At 30.0% G+C, this 22,855-nt stretch overlaps 1 protein-coding gene across 1 annotated transcript in view; it reads left to right on the forward strand.

The window, feature by feature from the left end:
- Window positions 1-22,855, forward strand: part of LOC107441856 (serine-rich adhesin for platelets) — a 37,575-nt gene that overhangs the window by 11,901 nt on the left and 2,819 nt on the right. The window contains exons 4-6 of the mRNA XM_071179423.1: window positions 4,455-9,779; window positions 11,105-11,259; window positions 15,742-15,854. Of these exons, the coding sequence (XP_071035524.1) occupies window positions 4,455-9,779; window positions 11,105-11,259; window positions 15,742-15,854 (5,593 nt within the window). The remainder of the gene's footprint in view (window positions 1-4,454; window positions 9,780-11,104; window positions 11,260-15,741; window positions 15,855-22,855) is intronic.

Below are 22,855 nucleotides of genomic sequence, written 5' to 3' on the forward strand. Positions count from 1 at the left end.
GTGTATGACAAAGAAAAAAAAGTGCATATTTTGTTTTCCTAACTAGACTAAATGATCGATTAAAAAAAAAGAAGCTGGAGGTGTTTTTTTTTTGGAAAATAAGAAATGAGAAACATAATTTAAAAAATATTAACAATTTTAAAGTAATTTTCAATCAAACCAAATATCAATTCATCAAATAATATTTAAATCAAATTTTAAAAGAATCATCTGTGATTGCAGAAATTGAAAATATTGTTAATTTATGTTAGATAATTGGCAAAATTTCGCTTGGCGATAAATTTTGCTTGCACCACCTAGGAGATAATTTTATTTTATTTTATTTTATAACCGTCGTTGAACAGCCGACCCAATTTCATGGGTTTACGACTACTTACGTTCAACTCCGTAGCCTTGTAATTTTGAACCAATCCAGAAGACAAGGAAACTCCTGGATCAGTACCCCCAGAGGTATTGATTTGTTGTGGGAACATGGAGGACTTTGAGACTCGACAGATTTAATGTGCATCAGTCACCATTTACTACACGGGGAGTCTTCGGCCCTAGGAGATAATTGTAATGCATTTCAATCATGAATAGAGCTCCGATTAAAATTTAAGTGCTCAATAGTGGTCGGAATTTCTGATTGACAATTCATTCCGCCTGATGATAATATTTCAATTAATACTGAGTACAGCGATCAGTAGGGCGGGGCGATTTTCAAAATTCGTTGAGCAGATTTATTTCTTATTTTGCATCGCAACTGAGTGATAAATAGATTTAACACCAATATTATTTTTCAACATTACAAGAAATTTTTTTACGGCAACCCTTTACAAATGGAATTTTATATCTACTCTCCGCATTTAAACATGCTGTGCAAGTTTTTAAATCAGCATATTCAAGTTTTTGTTTTAAACAATAAATAAAAGGAGAAATAAAAAGAAAAATCTTCTTAACTTTTAAAACAAAACTTTAATGCTAATAATAAATAATATTTTTCGGAAAAAAGCAACTTTATCCTTAAAGCAACTTTAAAGAAATATATATAGTCTATCAGAAACGCTTTTAAGAATGAATGCCTTGTTATTATAAAATTGCCTTCAAAAAAAGATAGTAATGCAAAAGCAAAACAGAAAAAATGAAAATTGATCTTAATTCTCTAAAGAAAATCTCATGTCTGTACATCTCAGTTTTCCTATTATCATATTTTAAAGTAAAAGTGTAAAAAAGGAAATCTTACAGAAACACTCTTAAAAATTGTTGCATCATAATTAAAATTTCTATGAAAACAAGAGTTTTGGTTAAAAAGTAAATAATGTCACAAGTCTTTTTTAATTAAAAAAAAATTACACTGAAAATCTATTAATTCACATTGTTGTATTTTTTTAGAGAAAAATGATGTTGAGGAAATAAAGTTAAAAATGCTCTTTAAAAAATGATGTGTCATAATAAAAATGCTGATAGAAAGAAAATTTTAAAAGATGAGTATGAAAGATGAAAGAAATTTAAAAGGATTTAAACAAAACTTTAACAATGAAAATCAAAGTTTTCTATTTAATTGTACTGGGAAAAAGTGACAATAAAAGAATAGCCTATCAGGAATACTCCATTAAAATGCTGATCTGTAATAAAAATAGAAGAAAAAAAAGTACCAATCAATTTCAGTATTCATCGTCACTGTCTCAGTCGGAACGGAGCTTTCGGACTAATTATCTCTTACTAATATTGGAGCATTCCTTTTTGTGACATATTCCAACACATTCTTTGTTTTCTATAATGTTTTTCCTCAGTTTTTTGAAGTGAATTACAAAAATTTAAATTTTAACGCAATGTAAAATATTAACTTTTCAAAGTCATAGAAAGCTTGGAAATAATTGAAATCGATATAAAATCAATTGTTTCTGATTAAGGAGGATGTGGGACACATTGGAAGAATCTCCAAATAACAATTGAATCAGTTTATTTTTTGAATCCTATCAGACCATTGTTAAGATTTTTTGTTTTTGCTGATATGCGTCAGTATGTGAAGTTTCTGCAGAATCATTTATTGGACTCTGGAATAATTTTAGATAATGGAACTTTTATCAACTCTGGAATTGTTAAAGAAGTATTAAGAAGATACCAGAGAAATAAAATTGCTGGTTACATAGCATTTCGCCTTACAAATATTAATTCAAAATAAGGAATACCATCTTCTCAGTTCACCCAACAACAGGGAAGCAACACGAAATGGATAAATCTCTTATTTAAGGGAAGATTATTTGTTCTGTTAGCGACATGGATGTAAGGAATTTGAGAACATTTTTGAAAGTGTGCATCGGACATCGTATAGAAAATCAAAAAAGTGTCATCAAAGAACTTATTAATGAATTAGAGTGACGATATCCCGCAGTGAATAAAACAGCAATATGCTTAAAACTTAAGAACTTTTCTAAGAATTCGCTATCTAAATAGAAACCTCCCCATTACTTCAAGAAAGACAGGCAAGAAAATTAAATGGATTAAGTCAAAGAAAATAAAAACTGAAATGAAAAGTATAAATAATTAATAGCTAAAATTCTCCTAATTTCATAGTATAGTTTTTAATGCAGTTATTTTAAATATTTATGATTTTTTAAAATTATATTCTCTTAAATTTAAATATCTATAAACAATTGTTAAATTTCTAATATTATTATGAACCTAAATTATTATTTTGTTTCAGTAATTATCGTTTAAGGCTGTTGTTTCCTAATGAAGTATAAACAAATTCCCATTAACGGCATTATTTTAAAAATCAGGACTCTAAATTTAATCCTACGAATTATTGTTATCGAACATTAAATAGCTAAAAAAGTGTCGATATATGCTTTAATTTTTGTAATAATTAAAGTTAAAACAGAAAATTTTAAGATAAAGTATTTCTAGCGTTATTTTCGACAACTAGTAAAAAAATTTTATTAGTTTAAAATGATATTTATTTTAATATTATGGCCAAGAAATTTTTTTTGAACTATGTTTTTTAACGGAAATAATGTGTTAATTATGTGAAGTTTCAAATCTGATATCAAGAAATCGAGCTTATTTTAACAGAGAGAATGATGCAAAGTTTTAATAATATCTTTGCTTGCGATCTCCGAGATCTGTGTGCTGCGTGACGTCATGAGAAGGGAAATCATAGCTTCAGCTCTAAGAGAGGAATGAACTAGCCCTTCTTTCTTCTCTTTAGCCCAGGGTATATATAATGTGCAAACATTGTTCGCAGAATTTTTTTTTAGTATTATTAAAAAAGAAAAAAAAGAGTCAAAATTCTCTTATCCTAACACGTAGGTCAATCTGGCAGAGATTGATGTAAGAATTTTTTTCTCTGCTTTGAGTAGAGGCAGAGAGCATCAGGCCTGTGATTATGTCCTTGCATTTGTCTTTCAGGTTTTGTATTCATACAATGTAAATGAATGAATGAATAAATAAAATTTCACATAGATATTTTTATTAAAGCGTTGATAACATGCTGTCAATAAATGCTTTTTGCATTCTTTTTGCTCAAATAGCAAATTTCAAGTATTTTTTCAATTATTTGAAAAGTGTTTTTGCTCATAAAATTTTGGAATTCTATTTTCAGGTTTTTTTAAAATTTTCTTTTTTCTTTTTCTACTTTTTTACCAAACTCATCCCTGTGGTTTGGTATTAATAAATTTAGAGTTGCATAAAAATTAGAACATTTTAAAAAAATCTGTGACTTTAAAATTTATTTATTTTGCCAAAATGAGGTGGTTGAAACGAATTACAAGAGTTACTCTGTTGCTTGCAGAAATTTTTTAAAATTAGATTTTGTGTTTGCAGAAAGTTTTTTAATTTTATCTAAATCTGCAGAATAGTACCATGGGTTCCTTCTTTAGTATTTCATCTAGTCATATCTGTCGGTCGCTGAACAGAACACTGCTGTAGATTCACGTATTTGCTTATATAACTGGCTGCAGCTTTCAAGTTCGTTATTACCTTGCAAAATATGACACAAGCTGAACAGCTGTAGCTTTTTCCTAATGTTTTTTCTTTCTATCAATCAAGTTGTAAATTTTAAATTTGATTTCTGAGTAAAAATTTTACACTATTTTGCTTAAATTTTGTATTTTGCCATGTAAAATTACACTCTTTAAAATGATGGAAAAATTATATACCTTACAATTCAACATCTGTCTACTATTATTAAATAAAATAATAAAAAATAATGAATATTTACTAAAATGTATTTTTTGCTGGGAGTTTTTTAGTGTTTTTTTTTCTGCATTGTACTTATAATTTTTTTTTTAGATACATATCTTATGTGTATTAATTACATCATATGGATGTTTTGCTTTCATTAGTTAATTTTACCATCTCTGAACAATATTATTAGTTAGATTTTATAGTTAGTAGTGTTGAATTAAGTAATGAATATCTAAATTTGTGTTAAGTTTCTAATATGCTTATTTAATGTGCTTTTTTTATTGCAGAAGTTTGTGTCACCAATAAGAAAAAGCGTGTTAAAGGTAAAAGTAGAAGTCCTTTTGAGAGTGTTCTTGTATCCCAGCTGTTAGCCCAGAGAGATAAATTAGGACAAAAGAAAGAAAAAATTGAAGATTCAAAATCTTATAGTGAAAGCAATTTAAAATTTCAAAGCGGACAATCTTATAAAACTGATTCTCAGAATGTGGTTCCTGCTAAATCTCCAATGATTGATCAAAGAAATAATTCTAAGCCAATGGGATTCATTTTAGAAGAACAGAATATGTCAGTTTTTAACAAACTGAATAATGCTTCCAATTATGGTCCTCAATTAATAAATCAACACAATTTCATCCCTGAAAATATATTTCAAGATAAAAAATTACAAGGATGCATTCAATCATTTCAGCCATGTTCTACCGACAACAATGCTATTATGTTTCCTAAAAATAATCCTTCTATGCCCTGTGTAGTTCAGGAACAGAGTACTGTTCGTCCTTCTGAATCTGTTTATGCTGATAGGATGTCTTCACTACCACCTATTGAACCAATTGGATCATCCATACATCAAAATATATTTAACCCTCAACAATTTCTGCAAAATAATATTCCTGCTAACATAGCGTTGAATTGCAATTTTTCCTCAACTACTGCTAATAATCAGATTTTTAATGCTCAACTTCCTGTAAATCAGTGCATTACAATGAATCCTCCCAATCAATCCTCAGCAGACGTTGTTACTGTATCCCAGTCGCCAAACACTGGTACCTTTCTTTTCCCATCTGATGTTCAAAACCAACTTTCTCCTCATATTAATAACATTTCAAATATTATGAACACTGGCTGTGTTCAAAGCTTTAGCACTCCCCCACAAGAAATGCAGCATCCCACATCTTCAGTACCGACAAATTCTGCTAGATTCACGCCTTCCAAAGAGGACACAGTAGTAGTTTCACGTACAAAATCTAAGAAAAGTTCTAAAATGAAAATAAACAAAATGAATTCTGTACTAGATCGTGGATCCCCTTGTCCAAATATTGATGTCCGCCAAATTCCTTCTGAACACCACCGTCCACCACCTGGAACTTATGCTGCCATTACTAGCTCTTCTGTGGGGCCTGCACAAAGTCAGCAAGTTGTTTATAATCAAGTCCCCTTTTCGACTGATATGAATATTTCATACATTAACAAACCTGTTATTAACCAAAATATACCTTGCAGGTCTAGAAATCAAATCGGTAATTTTTATGATGCTTCTAAAACACCTGAGCCCAATATGGTTAGCAGTAATGTGCAATTTCAACCTTCTCAGAATAAAAGTTTCCAGAACACATTTCAGTTTCAAGATGCAACCCAATATCCTCCAAATTCTTTTGCACAGTTTGATAACAGGAATAAGGGCAAAACGAATTCTCATTCTAAAGCAACCATTGCTAATCAGCAAAGTCCTAATATTTCATCACCAGTTGTTAGTACAACTAACTGGGCATATCCTAATTCAAGTTCATCAAATTCAATTGATAATGTTTATGAAAATCGGCAAACTCCAATTCTTGAACGAGCTTCATCAGCCAATGGAAGTCCTTGCAGTTCTATTAGACTTTCATCAGTTGGAGAAAATAAGTTAACTGACGTGGCATCTTCAACTGCAATTCAAATGATTACTAGTAAAACTAGCAATGCATGTTCACCCACTTCTTCTGTTACTTCTGTCTCTTTGTGTTGTTCTATTCCAAATAGTATGAATGTGTTACCAAATTCAATTTATGTTTCTTCTAACTCCAATATTATTAACATTCCCATGAGTGCAACGTCTCAAAGTAATATAAATACCCTCTATTCTACTCAAAATGTATTTTCAAATTCTTCCCAAATCAGGCAAAATATTAATATGTCTCAGCAACCAATAGTTTATAATCAAACTTTACCAAACAGTGGAAATCAACGACCAGATTTGACTACCAACTTTTTTATGCAAAATGCCCCTACCACCAATTTAGATGGGGTTTCTGGATTGCGACCTCCAATGGTCCAGCAAGATGGTTCTGGTATGTTAGTACAACAAGTGCTAAGCCAGAAAATAACCTCAGATTTTTCAGGAAATATGTTTTCTTCTGCAACTAGAGCACAAGTTATGCAGCAAGTTAGTGGGATGGTTTTACCTGCTTCAGCTCCTAATAATGTCAATTCTCAGCAATTAGTCCTGGCACCCACACAGATGAGGATGTCTGGTCCAGGTGGGCTCATAACTATGCTACCACCCACTATGACTAGTACAGCTATGATGAATGGCACCCAAGTCTTGACAGCACCTGCACAACAAATGGGGCAGCAAATGGTTTTGTCTGATAACATCAGGCCAAATATTGTAAATCAACAGCAGCAGATATTGCAAAATAATTGCTTTATAATGAGTAACCAACCAACGTTTGTTACTAGACCCCCTAATAACAATATTGTTAATTGTCAAGTGCCATGCCCAACTAATGTGTCAACTTTTTCCAATGGTCTTGGTAGTTATAATGCCCCACAAAATAACTTGACTAGCACGACAATGATTACTGCACCAATGTTACACAAGGCACAAGATCGAAATGAATTATCTTCTCAACATGTCACTAATGAATTAAATTTGCAGAATGGCAAAGATCAGTCCGTTGGAACTAATTTATCTACACTTCAACCAACTCAAAGATTTTCTGAACACAGAGCTGATAGTTCTACTGATATTATACAAGATAACTGGTTACAAAAACAAGATGTTCGAAATAATGTTGGCGACGGAATGAACCATGCTGCTGGGCCTTTCTTAAGCAATGTTTCAACTTCTAGGTCAAGTTCAGTGCCTTCTAACATATCGGGCCAAACTATGTTTTCAAATTGTGGCCAAGTACTCATAAATGGAGACAATGCAAATTGTGTACCAGCACAAGCTATGTCAGCTTCAAATCTGTCTCGTATGACAAATGTGATACCTATTGTAGGGGGCCAATGTGCACTAAATTCTCCAATGCCACCTTTATCAATCCCTAATGTAACAGCTGTGACCACCACAATGACGCAAATGATTCCTGCTATTGGCATTGCTCCACAAATTTTGGGACAGCCTGTTCAACCTATGGTTCAGGTGATTAATACAGTACCATTTAATTCAATGCAGAATGCTGTAATTGTTAATGGGGGCTCTAATGTTTTGCCTCAAACTGTTCGTTTAGACACTTTACAGACATCACCTGTTGTTGGAACACCTACACCTACAGTTTTTAATGGTGTTGTATTTCCCCCTAATACTATGAATTGTGTTCCTTCTCCTGCTACTAATGTACCAACTTTAAGACAGCCTCATCCTATGAATCACAGTGAAGATATGCGCTTGACATTTGAAAACATGCATGACACTAGGAGTACACCAGGATCTAATTCCTCTTGCAGTACACCAGTATCTAGTTGTAGTTCCACCCCAATATCCTCTAGCAGTGATACCCACAATATGGCTTTGCGTGCTTTATCTCCTGCCATCAGGAAAAGAAGCCGGGATGGTAAACGTAAAGCTAATAGCCAAACAGTGGCATCCATGCTGCAACATGGTGCTCACAACTCTTCAAATAATACAGGAAATTCAAATTCTGTTGTTCAGCAACAGCAGCAGCAGCATCCTACCCAAACTCAACATATCCAGCAACAACAAAACACACAAATGTCTAATCTTCAACAACAGTTCCTGCAACCACCTGTGCTACAGACACTTACCGTCCTACCTCAACAACCGAGGCCCCTTTTACAACAACCAGTAATGAATTACAATAGTATAGGTTCAGTTGGTGGTCCTCAAATTTTAACTACTGGTCTTACAAGTCCTCTTGGTATTGTTCAACCTTTAAGTATGCTTGGTGTAACACCAACTGGAGCTGTTATACAAAACATCCCTGTACAACAAGTTGTCCCAGGACCCCATTTTCAGTCTTTAACTGTTTTGCCTCATGCTGCACTTCCTCAGGAACAGTCTGTTGTAGTGAATGATACTTCTTCAATGAATGTTCATCCTACACAGATGCACAGTGCCTTTGCAACTGGTTCAATTGTTCCTAATATGGTTGCTGCCAATCCAGTGCTTAATACTCATGTGGGAGGAACTGATGTTCTTGTTTCATCTCAATCACATACAGTGACAGAAACTATGTCTGTTCCAGCTCCATTTCAGTCGGTTTTTTCTCAGTCGTTGCCCCCAATAGCGCAGTCATTGTCATCTACGACAAATATCAGTAACGTCAAAACTTGTAGATCAGGAAATGTGCTTACTTCAACAGCAGCAGCGTCTTATCAAAACTCAACATCTGTGCCCGCATTTAAATCTTCAACATCTACAGCTAATATTTCCATGCTTGATAGTAAAGAGGAAATGTTGACTGCAAAAGTGGATTTCTTTACTGAATCAAACCAAAAAGCAAGAAGTATAGGTGTGCAAAGCAGTTGTACAGAACAAAATGCTGCTGTTCAAACTGTAACATCTACTAACCCGGTGAATAATTGTAATATCTTAGACAATAGTCAAAATGCAAAAATTAACATGCAAGATAACTGTTTAGATGATGCAAAGTCAAAATTTGAAGGTGAAAATAGCAGTACCATGCTATCATCTGGTGGGGAATCTTGTGAATCACCTTGGCCTGATCCGGTGAATCTTTCAGCGGCTGTTAGAGCCGTAGTGCAGGAACAAGTGGATAGCAATGAGGAACTTATTTCTCATTCCATGAGTAGCGATAATCCTATTAATTTTTTAGATTGCACCTCTTCAATGCGTGATGAAACATCTGAACAGACACCTACATCATCTATGGGTGATACCATTGAAGAGAGTAATGACGGCAATTCGGTATTAGATTTAAGGACTATGTCTGGAGAATTTGGTACCGAACAAGATAATTGTTCAGATGGCAACTACAGATCTGAGGAAGGGATTCTACACCTGAATAAATGGCAAGAAAATCGGTCACCAACTAACAGCCAGAGAGAACATAGTGATAATGTTGTTGAAAGCGCTTCAACGGCATCGTCTGAAAGCTCTGAGCAAACCAATACAGATTGCAATGTTACTAGCGATTCTGGTGTTGAATCAAGTCAAGAGCCTATGAACTTGGCATGTATACGTGAGGGAGAATCCATGGCCGATACTGACCTGGTGTCAGAACAAGTTGGCTTAAAGAGCTCAATGTCATATGTAGAAGATTACATTATTCAGGATGAGGAAAAATTGACTCAAAAACGAGGTCTTAAGAGACTGAAACGAGAAATTGATATTGCATATGATGATTATCAAGAGGAGGATTCAGATGGTAAAAAATTTTGCAAATTAATCTATTTTTTAAAAAAATTTAAATTGATATTTATATATATTTATTTTAAAGGCTGTATAGTAAAATGTCATACACAGGTATCAAAACAGCAGATTATATTTATGGCGAAATTTTGTATTTTTGTCACTGCAGTGATTACAATCTTGTCAAATACCAGTATGGATTAAAATTGAACTATTAATTTTGTTCTTTTTAGAATTAACTGCTACCATTTGATATGGTGTATATGATTTTTCAAAAAATAGTTTATTATTTAATGTGTTGTTAAAAAAATGTCAATAATATATATTGTTAAAAAAATCAAGATTTTAAAAACTATCTAGCCTTTAGAATGTTTTAAATTAAGAACTTAAGGTATAGTATGTATAATATTTTATGTATAACATTTTAATATTGAAATATTGTTTTGTTTTTACATAAATAGGTACAATAACTGATATTCACCCCGTACATAAAACTAGTTTTCTATACTTGTGTTTCTTAAACTTTTTCATATTTGTCTGCAATTTCATATCTTTGGACTACTAAATAAAACTAAGGTAGTCCTTATGGACAAATTTTCATTGCTTATGTGAACCAAGTTTGCAAGTATAATCAAGCCCAATAGCCTGCACTTGTATTCTGCAAAAGGTCCAAGCAAGGAAACACTGACTTTCTAGGGGTTTATCCAAATGAAAATTTGGCCGTTTTGTAGCCCCATCACAAAATTCAAATTAGCAAATATTTTCCTTTCACAAAAATTTAATTAGTAATAGATGTCCTTTAACAAATTTGTAACAACGATCCCATTTAAAAGTTAAATTCATAGAAACTGCTCTTTCACAAAAGTTTTATTTTGTAAAAATGAACCCATTACTAAGTTTTAAAAAATTCCAATTTTTGAACCTACTTTTTACAATAATTGACTGTATTCTTGAAAAAGTAAATGAAGGTATTTTCATATCTTGTTGACAATATCATATCTTGACTCCATGTATGGCTAACACTATATTTCCAAAATTTTGTTTCGCATAATGGTTTATGGGCAACTAAAATATAAAAATTTCATTAATTTATAAAAAATGGCGTTTAAACAATTATTTTATTTTATTTCATATTAACAAGAAAGAAAATTTTTTACTTTTTTATCACCTTTTTAGAGCAATACTTTTATTTTGGTTTTGCAAGTTATTCCAAATCAGGAAAAGTGCTTGGTAAATACATGATGTATGGATTGCTGAACATAATTTTAAATATCTATTTTGAACTTATATCCCTAAATAAGTCAACACATTATGTATAATTTGATTATATAATTATAACAGATGGTTCTGCCTTGTCACCACCATTGCCTCCGCAACCTCGCACATTCAATGATGGAGACTTAGTTTGGGGACAAATTCGAGGATTCCCGTCTTGGCCTGGAAAACTCGTTCCTCAAGAAGAAGTCAAAGGCACACATAAAACTGAAAATGGAAAGGTAAACAATTTTTTTTTTTTGCACTTCTCTGTCTGCTTCGATGTTAAAGGGCATAATTTTTATTATTTGATTGTCTGTTTATTACAAGTGTAATTTTGTATAGAATATTCCAAGATTTTTAAACAAAAAATTTTTCTTGACATGTGTTTTAAGACAATTTTATTTTTAATTAATTTTTTATAAAAAGTTCTTGTTCATTTATTTTTCTGTTTTTAAATGTTTACACTTTCTTATACAGAGGTAGTTTTTTTTTTTTTAGTTATTAAATATTTAATTGGAAAAGATAAAAGATTTTGATAAAAATTACACTGGGGTACAATTTTATTTTGTTTTCTGTTTCATGAGATTTTTTCACTGATCGATCTTAGATACTTTCGTATTGCTGATTTCAAATCTTCAATCTGTTTCTCTCTCCAAACTGCAGTTTTTTTTAAATGAAATTTTTAGTCTATTTTTTGTTGAAATGAAAAAGTTTAAAAATATTATATATGACAGAAAGACACATAAATGTTGCAACAAACTTCTAAAAAATAAAGGCACATCATCAGGATTAAAATAGCATAAGAACTCATACCCCAGAATGCTATCGTACACTGCTAGGGGTACTTCCCTATTTGACCAGGTTCAGAAGCACACAAAGAAGCAGTTCATAAAAGGGAAAGTTCCCTAGCGGCGCATGACGTTTCTGGGCTTGAGTTCCCACGCAATTTTATTCCTGATGATGTGCCTTTATTTTCTAGAAGTTTGTCGTGCTATATATGAAGTTTTTAAACTTGTATATTTCAACAAAAAATAGCACTAAAAAATTATGTAGCTTTAGGGGCAAAACCAATTTCAGATTTTATATTCCCACACCTGAATTAGGCAACATCAAGTATTTGAGTAAATGCTACAAAAAATTTGTTCCCAAGTGTGATCTTTACAAACAGATATGAGATGAGATCCTTCTTAAAATCTTGGATTTTCTTCTTTTCTTTTTAATAATTTTTCTTCATTTTTTTCCTGTTATATTTTGTTGAAAAATACCCACAATGTTAAATAACAACACATTTTTAAAAATTTATAAAAAGCTAATTCAAATCAATTTTAAATTCCTAGATTTATTAAAAATAGTTCAGGTTTTTCAAGTTTGGATTTTTCAAGTTGACTTATTCAAAGGTCATCCACTAATAAGTTTTTGTGAAGGTATATATTGTGTTGCAAGAATCCCTTTTTTCTTCTTCTTCCAAATGCTATATTTTTTATGTGTTGATCTATTAGTATATATAGAAGTCAATCTTCTCATTTCTATGTAAGGTACTTGCTGTAAATTATTTTTAAAGTGAATCCTCTGTAAGGCTGAGACTCTCAAAACTAATATAATTGTCCTTTTACGAGAATTTCTGTTTAAGAAGTTCTTGTAAGACGTCTTATAACACACCATGTTAATTGAGAAATCTAATGACTGTGCATTGCTTTAACTAAATTAATTTATGTGACAGGAAAAATAGTACTTTTTTTATTTTTGCAGTTGTATTTTTAACATATTTTAGTTTTTAAAGTACATAAAATTGTTTGTAGTAAACACAGTTAAGATTTTAATTGTAATTATTTAATTGTAAGTATTTAATTGTAATTATTTATATGTAGTGAAATACGAAATTGTTTTTGAAGAAATTAAGTAGATTAACTAATATGTGTTAATCATGATCATAACCTGTTTTGTAGTTGACTTTATGGTTAGATTAGCTCCATCTGGACATTTTTACAAATATTTTTCTATTTTGTAGTGAGAACTCTGTATGGTACTGTAACAGAATTTTTTCTATGGCTTTCCTACAAATCTAACAGTTATATAATTTTGCAAGATATTTTTAATAGTAATAAATATGTATGTTAATAATTAATGATTACAGAAGTGCTCTGTATTTATAGAAAAGACCTACATATATAGAATAAAACTATATCTAAACTTTTTTAATCGAAAATCTTAGATTGAAATTTATAAAGGAGGTAAACTTTTTAACTGAAAAATGAGTAAAATGTCTTTCCTTGTATTTGTAAATATTAAAGAATATTAATATAAATAAATTTGCACATGCACAGACTGAAATGCAAACATTAATACCAAAAAAGTAATCTACTACTAGTGGAACTTTCAAAATAGTTTACTGTGCATTGAACGAACTAAATTTCAATGTTATCAAGTTTTTTTGTTTTCAATATCAATAATGTGTGGAACATCTTTGATTCTGTCTTTTTTTTTTCTTTATCATGTCTATTTTCGCTGCATATTATGCAAAAGCATGGTTTTCACATTGTTCTATTCAAAATTTTCACAATTCATTCAACCACAATCCATTTTGGCGCACCGTTGATCCTTAATGTATGATAGCGCCAATCATGTTACATGTTTGATGAAATACTTGGGAGTCCGCATGTGCGTCTACCGAGCTTGGTTCGGTGAGATTCTTGCACTCTCATGTGCAACTTTGCTCCATTTACCAAGATATTCTCAATTTCAGGCTTCATTTTCCACCCTCTGAAATCGAACCGAAAAATCTCTTTATCTTTTTATGGGCATGGCGGCTAATATAATCAAGAGAAGGTTTTTCTCAGAAACTAGTTATTTAATCATTATCTTTGAAAATTATTTTGCATTTTGCTAATGTATATAGTGCTTAAAATATTTTTGAGTGCTTAATTTAAAAGTACTTTAAAGGTGCTTATTTTTTGTTGAGAGATTTGGCTATGCACCCTGAATAATAAATGGAATTTTAAAATCAATGTGAAAATGAAATGAAGCATTTCCCCCCTCTTGACATGAGATGATTTGAGAAAATGATTCGCCCCCATGATTTGAGAAAAGTAATCCTTTGAAAACTATTCTGCAGAAAAATGTTTTGCAAAACAACTTATATTACAACAAAACTTGGGCTGTAAAAACCAAAATTTTTTGCATTCTAAATAAAAATCTTTCTGTAAGAATTCTGCAACAATGTTGTTCTCTCGCTGTGATTCTGTCACAGAGATGGTACTTATCTATAATAACTGTTCTATCAACAGCTGTCCTGTTTATATTGCATTTTCTTCTGTATCATGGTGCGTAGCGTTTTTAAAAAGTGCTTAAAGGTGCTTATTTTTGCTTTTCATTTTTTAAAATCCCTTAAAAGTGCTTTTTTCATTAGGTGTTTTTAAAAAGTGCTCAATTTTCCCTTTTTGAAAATGAGATTTTTTTCTTTATCATGTCGATTTTCGCCTTGTATTACGTGCAAAAGTGGGCTTTTTACATTGTTCTGTTATTCAAAATTAATTCAACCACAATCTATTTCTGCGTACCGTTGGTTCATAGCGTATAAAAACGCCAATCATTTTACATGTTTGATGAAATACTTTAGAGTCCGCGTGTGCATATACTGAGTTGGGTTCGGTGAGATTATTGCACTCTCGTGTGCAACTCTGCTGAATTTTGCAAGATATTCTCAATTTCTGACTTCCTTTTCCACACATTGATATTGAACCGAAAAATCTCGATCATTTTATAATGGCTAATATAATCAAGAAAAGCGTTCTTTGTCAGAAATTAGTTATTTTAACATGATCATGTAAACTCTATGAAAATTATTTTGCATTTTGTTAATGTAAATAGTGCTTAAAAATATTTTTTGAGTGCTTAAAAAGTACTTAAAGGGTGCTTGTTTTTTCTTGAAAGATTTGACTGCGCATCCTGTGTATCTGCTTCTCAACCTGTTGTTTTTCAATTCGTAAAAATTCAAAAGTGGCTTTAAGTTAACTCATGAGGAATTAATTTTTATTGCTTGAATGCTTCTCTGCCTCTATACATGTATCTGTGTATGTTTGGTTTTTAATTTGTGGGTAACACTGTTTTGTGTGCCCCTACATTTAGAGTAGGAGTGCATTAACCTACACAACACAGGGTTTGAAATTAACCATAGCTTATTGGTTTGGGACCACTAAAATTTTACTCTGATCAACATAAAATAATTTTAATTAGTCTCTCTCTAGCAACTGATATAAGGAGGTTGTATACCTTTTTGGGTTTTGGTGTTGTTTTTTGTTGCAAAACAGCATATTTCATCATAATAGTGAATATCACACATCCTCTTTGCTGTAAATTTTTCATTTAAGTTAATTTTATTTAAATTTTTTTTTGTAAAAAATCTAATTGAGACATGGATAAGTATACTAAAATCTACTAAAAACCAGTGCGAAACTTCATTTCTTTCTTTTCATTTTGAAATCACGTAGAATTTGCTGCACCTTAGTTTTTAATTTTTGTTACAAATTGATGTAGTTATTACTTTTAGGAATATTTAAGTTATTATTGATTAAAGCAAAATTTATTGTAGTTTCAGAAAGTCATGATTTTTCCAAAAAGATTTTGCATCCCTGGTTTAGAGATTAATATTATTAGGTTTAATGTTTTTCTAGTGAATGTTTTTTTACAATTTTATAATATTAATTTATTTATTTCAAAACTAGCTTTGGGTGAGATGGTTCGGTGATCATACTTTAACTCAAGTAGAACCTGACAAGTTAAAAACTTTGTCAGAAGGTCTCGAAGCACATCATCGAGCCCGGAAAAGACACAGAAGGTATTATTGTTTTTATTTATACACATTTTAATTGTTTGAAACATATTCAAGTTTAATTACAATAAATTACACTTAATTTATTTTGATAGATTATTCTATCACATGTTGTATGCACGCACTCTATTGTGTTACAATACTTATAATTTATAATTTGAATATAATTTACATATAAAGTAAAATAAAAATAATTTACATATATCTAACATAATTTGCATATAATTGAATTATAATCCCAATTGTATACTTTAATTCTAGATAAATAAGCAACACATTTGTCTAATCTAGCTATACAACCGAAAACTAGCAATACTCTCATGATTTTTGCTAGTTTCATATCAGCTAGTTTTGCTAGTACAGTAGGGAACCGATTATCTGGAACCATCGGGACCATCGCTATTCCGGATAACTGATTTTTCCGGTTTTCTGAATTGCTACAAAAAGCCATTTAGNAAAAAAAAAAAAAAAAAATTGGAAATAATCTTAAAAAGAAGAAAAAAACGATGAAGTAATACACTAATGATTATTTCCAAAATGAGGGTGAGGTAAAAATCTTTCAAAAAAGAAAGAAAAATCCTAAAATCTTATGAGGAAAAAAAATTTTTTTTTTTAAAAATGGCAGGAAAATTCCTCGAATTTCGTTCCGGTACTGAATTAACATCTTCAAAGATTGTGAATGTTAAATTTTAGTTAATATCTATATTTTAAGAGTTTTAGAGTAGCTATGCTAATTTCTTTGATGTGAAAGAAACATGAAACTAAAAAAGTTATTGATTCATAGCCTATGTTTTGAATGATTAGTTACCAAGTATTGCAGATTTCAATTTAGCTACTTAGGGTTTTAAAAAATGATTTTCAATGATTTGCTTTTTGGATAAAACATGATTTTATCATCATACATTGTTTTTTAGTTCTATTCTGTCTAATGCATATTCTACTATTTTGTCTAATGCATATTGATTGTTATGTAACTAGTGTTTTCTTTTTCCTTCTTTCTTAAACTGTTTTAAAATGTTTTTATGTCTATGAACTTCTTTCATAAAAACTCAGATGTATTCATATTTGACACTTAAAAGTTTAACTTTGTAAAAATGTCTGAAAAGTTTAAGTGTACTCTTTTAAATATATGGTTGTTCTCTAATTATCCAAAGTAATTGAGGTCAAACCCGTTTTTTTTTAAACTTAATTGACATATCACTTTTACAGTAGTGTAATTTGGTACTTTGCTAATAAGAATTTTTTATTTATTTGTTGCTTAAGAGATGATCTGTTCTTAGACAAGGATTGTAAGGAAAGTTTTCATGATACTATCTTTTTCTGATGAGTGAAAAAATCCCTACTATACTGTTTAATGTTGGCATAACTTTTACAATGATTTAAATAGAACTTTACTTCTTATATAAACTTATAGTCAAAGTTTTATAGTTTGTCTTTAGAAAGAATTCCTCTCACCACAAATTCTAAAGCCGTCTGCTGCTATGTAAACAAAATAGTGCATTTAACCCACTGACGGTTGTGCACGTAAAAAATCTTATTTTAACCTACAGTCTTCTCCGCACAGAAACCTGCAGCCTTCTCCGCACTTTTCCCACGTTATTAGATAGAAAAGTGGTATATTGGGGAGAAACATTTTCCCCGTTTGCTAAACCACCAGTGGGTTAAAAGAGGGGAGCTTCTCTGTCTTTTGATTCCCTTTCTCTCGCCAACCCCAACTAAAACCTCTATTTAAAATCGACCCAAAAACCCTAGTTGAAAAAGTTAAAACCCTTAACTATAGTCGCCACCATTGTTCTAGGTGACCGGCAAGGGAGTTTTTCCCCTAGAAAGACTTAATGTAAAATAAAAATTTTTTTGAAAAACTACGCCAAACATTTAGACGAAATAAACTATTTCAGTGATGAGTCATCTATATTGAATGCAGAATTATTTATGAGGGGTTGCTATGCTATCTGGAAAATTAGGAAAAGTTGGGAAATTCAGAAAATGTCCAAAAAATCAGGGAAAAGTCTGGGAATTTAACTTTTTTGTGCCAAAATCTGAAAAAGTTACAGAGTTTGCTTGGGCCTGTGCTAAATATGCAATCTTTGCTCTAACATTTCCTGTAGTAAAACACATTTCCTATGAAAGAGTTTTGTTTTCACCCATTTTCACAAAACCGTAGCATGTCATGGTTTTGTGACTTAGAAAACTTTCGATTGGGGAAGGGTTTTTGGTTGCTAGAATCCCTAACAATTAGAAGGATGAATGGACTTCATTTTATCTATTCTTATTTTTGATTCAAAAACATTTTGAGAAAAATTTTTCATTCAAAATTGAGAATCAAACTTTTTTATTCCTATTTTTTTCTTCAGAAAAACACGCTTTTTTCCGATCGTTTTATGGACGCTTCCCTATAGTTTTTCAAATTAATTCCTTTTTATTTAATACAATATTACGACATGCGAGTTTCAAATTTGAGCCATCACTTCTTTTGAAGTGTTCAGCAGCATTTGATTTGCGATAATTCCATTGAAACTTCACTAAGATAATTTTTTCATCCTTTTACCATTTCTTTGTCTTTATCTACAAGCTATTTAAGTAGGTATATAACAAGGTATTAACTCCAATACTTTTAACACGCTATTACAAAACCGGAAATTCGAATTCCATTTTAGACAAATTCGATTTGTGTTGTCGAGATTCAATGATGTCGTAAAATCACGTCAGTTACAGTAATTTTTTATGAGAAACTGCCATTGAACAATTTTGTGCGAATATTTTATAAAGTAACATTTCATAAAAAGACCATTTTTAAGAATTTAAATTTTGTGATGGAACCGTTTTCACAAATTAGAATTTTATGAATGGGATGTTATTCAGATTTTAAATTTTGTGAAGAGGACACAAAACAGCCCCAGTTTCCAAATGGATCGATCCCTGACATCTGTTACCAAAATTTACTTATTCTTTATAATAAATGGACAGATATAATATAATTTTTATTCCTATTTTATTTTAATATTCCGTTCTAGTTTTCTGTTATCTAATTCAGTCTTTTAATATGTACCTAGTCGGCGAGATTTGAAGACTATGAATTACTAATTGTTACGATGATGAGACTTTTTTTTATTATTTTACTTGGGTTTAATTTCTATTAATTTTATCATTAATTTCAATATTTTAATGAAATTTTTTTTAATACTTATATTCTTGTTTTTAGCATTTTTTTGTTTTGTAAATACATAAATTTTTAATATTTTTCTTTCTGTAATGTTTATATTTTATTTTTTCTTCATAACAAAGGGTCAGATATTTTTTATTTGCTTTTTTTGAAACAAATTTGCTCTATTTTTTAATTAACATTCTAAAAAAAAGAAATAGGAAAAAATACTAATCACTTATCCAGTTGTCACATTTTGCGCATTTTATTTTTCAAAATACTATTTTATTTAGTAGTTTAAATAAGATTTTAATTACTATCGAATTCATAATGCTTATATATTTATTAATCTTGTTTGAGATGATTTAGTATTTTTAAAAAGTTTTTTTTTAATAAACTAGTATTGTGATGCAGAATATTTGTGTATAGCAGGGATACTAGTAAATTTATTAATAGCTAAATTTTAGCATTTATTTTTATTATACAATTTAGAAGAAGCTCAGATAAATTACGTTCATTTTTTGTATTTAATTTGAATTAGATATTAATATTAACAGCAAGTTAATCTTTAATAATAATAAGTTAACAATTCATTAATTACAAGAAATCATTTTTGATAATTTTATTGCTTCAGTATTTTTAAAAGTATATAGAAAAGTAGCATGTTATTTTAATTTACAGACTTGAGATATCCCTTTTTTTCTTTAGAAATTTCGCTGCATTTTTGCGTTTTTCGCATCATGCAGGTACAATGTATGAAATTATCTTAAACAGAGATACAAAATTAAACAGGAATTTTTCGTAAGAAGTTTCTGCTTTTGACTTCCAAATTGCCGAATTAAAACAAAAATTGTAGTTTTCTGTGTTTACTAAGTGAGACAAAATTTTATTATTTTATTAAAATATTTTTTTCTCTTTGATATGATTGATTTCTTTTGTCTTAACTGTCAGTTTTTGATTGTATTGTTCTGGTATATTTTTTAATTGAAATAAAATAAACAATATAAACAACGTTGCAATTCCTGGGAAAACTTGGAATTGTCCAGAAATTTTATTTTAACCCCAAAAATCAAGGAATAGTCAGAGAAAGATGCTATTTTTTATACAAAAACTTCCTATATCATTATCCTATTAAATATTCCTATATCATATCTGGAAAATAACCAGTCTTAAAATTGTCAGTAATAGTAATCAGTTATTGTTATTCGAGTTAAATAATTCTAATATCTATTACAATTATTTGTTGTTAGAGATTCTCATTTTAGTCAAACAGAAATGTTCTTTTCCTCATTTAATGCTATTTTACACAGAAAATCTAATATTTCACATTACAAATAGAAGAATCAAAATTTCCTGATGAAAATATGGTCTTAATTTTTATAGAAATTTACCTGGTATACCTAGAAAAGTCACAGAATTTTCATTCTGAATTATTATAAATTTTTTGTGGTTCACTGTATATTTTGACCACAGCACTGTCAGCACATACTGTGATATTAGGCTGAAAATATGTCTGGCAAACCTGGAAGACAGCTAATATTTCAAGATTTAAGGTTTGATAATTTTTTACATCACAAATACTGATGTATTATGTATACAATATGTTATTAAAAGTGGGGGGAAAAAATACGAAATGTGATTACTTTTCGGAAGCTTATATTATTCAGTTTCAGTCCATTATTTTAATTAATTTATCTGTAAATTTTAAGTGAGGATTATATATAATGTGGAGAAAATATGCATATTTTTTAAAAATTTTACCAACCATTCATGCAATTTTGTAAATTCCCTAAACCAGCATTTACAAAACGGAAGGCCCTTGAAGGCAATTTTTGATAGGCTGCAATGAATCATATCTGAGTATTTTTCATATTAGACTTGAATTTTTCAAAACTTATCACTATTAATGTTAATCATAGCATAAATGCTATGATTAGCATTAATATAATGCCAGGTGGCTCTGCCTCCTGTTTGACGTTGCTTTACACCCCTTGGAACTGGTTCTGCAGTTATTGTCAGATTACTTTGCACCACAGTTATTTTTAGATTTCAGAGTAAGTTCACCTCTATGACCTTTAATGTAACAAATTACCTATAAAGCTTAATAAAAAAAATCAAGGTATTTTGGTAAAGTGAGATTTGTTCCTTGGGCACTAATTAAAAACTTGGAAATCTTTAAAAATTTTAATTGTAAGTGTTTGCTAATGTTGAGTTATATATTTTAATCTTTTTATAATATATCTTAAAATAGAGCCAGTAATTTGGGTTTCAATATGCAAAGCATGTTAAAAAAATATAGAAAAATGTAACAAAAATTGCTGCAGCTGATTTTGGTAATTTTTATATTGAGAAACCTTATTGATGGAACAAAAAACTATATTCTCTCTAAAGCCTAGAAATAGTGATTCAGTTTCAGTAATTTTCGAGGGCGGAAGCATTCCATGCATACCAGCAAACTTCTGCAAAATGAATGTCTGTAATCCAATTCATTCTTTTTTTTAATGATTTAAAGTGATTTTACAATGCCAATCAAAACAACTTATTTTTTCTAATAATCTAAATTTGTAAGTAATTTTTTTTCAGAAACTGAAAGAAATTTAATCCAAGTTTAAGTAAACTTTTTTTGTAGGAGAGAAAATTAAACTTTGTGAAAATGTATGGTAATACCACGGATTTATTACATTTAAATTAACATGACTGCGCTAATAAAAAGTTATTTTAAAATTATCAAATTAATCCTGTTATCAGGTTTTCTAATTTTTATGCCCTAATTAATAAAATTATGGTTTTGGAAATATTTGCTCAATATAAAAATTTTCAGCTGTTTTTCTTGTATATCATGAAATAATTGGAAGAGCGGTAGCATTAAAATTTTGGGTATGCTCACTTCCTGTCTGAGAATCGTCAGTAACACCAAATAGTTATTGAGATTATAGTTAAATAATTCTTGCATCTATTACAAATATTGTCACATTTTAGTGACACTTAATGCTTTATCCTTATTTGATGAAATTTTTTTTTTTGATCACAAAATCTAATATTTGACATTACAAATAAAAAATCAAAGTTTTCTGTTGAAAAATTGCATGGTATATATAAAATATGGAGCAAAGTTTCTTGATATACCTGAAAAAGTCAGGGAATTTTTTTTCTTTTTCTGAAATTGAGTGGGAACCCTGTTTAAAGTATACCATTTATGACTGAATTGTGTTTTAAGATTATGTTTGAAATTAAATAGGTTCTTGGAATTGTTTCTGATTAAGCTTAATTTTAAATGTTTTGAGAACAATTTTCAAAGATAATTTGTTTTATTTTAACTATTGAACTATAGCTGCTTTATATTGTAATCTCGAGAGAAATGTAATCACCTTTTTAAACATATGATCAAATTAAATAATTAAAAATGTATATACAGTGCAGAACCTCTTATCCGGAAATCAGAAAACCAGAAAACCAGATAACCGGAATAAATTCAGAACCGGAAATTAATTTTCTTCCATTAAAATTTTTTTTTTTTTTGCTGCAGGATTTTGAGCCCATTTTTTTATTTAGAGAGTACGGCGTATCGAGTTGACGAAAGAACTGATTTTGAGGACGGATCAAAAGCCGTTTGTAGACGAATCTCACATAAGCACAAATAGCTTATATATCTTATTAATGCTAATAATAACATTAATAACATATATAAGCCTGTATATAATTTTTATTTCATAATTTCTTTCCTTATTTAAACTTAAGTGTATTATTATTTATCATTTTTTATTATTTCTAAAACTATTTCAAAATTATTTTTTAGTTTCGTTTTATAAACATTAAAAAAACGGCATTTTGTAGCGATTCAGAAAACCGGAAAAATCAGTTATCC

This window comes from Parasteatoda tepidariorum, chromosome 4 (assembly GCF_043381705.1).
Source record: "Parasteatoda tepidariorum isolate YZ-2023 chromosome 4, CAS_Ptep_4.0, whole genome shotgun sequence".
NCBI classification, from domain to species: Eukaryota; Metazoa; Arthropoda; class Arachnida; order Araneae; family Theridiidae; genus Parasteatoda; species Parasteatoda tepidariorum.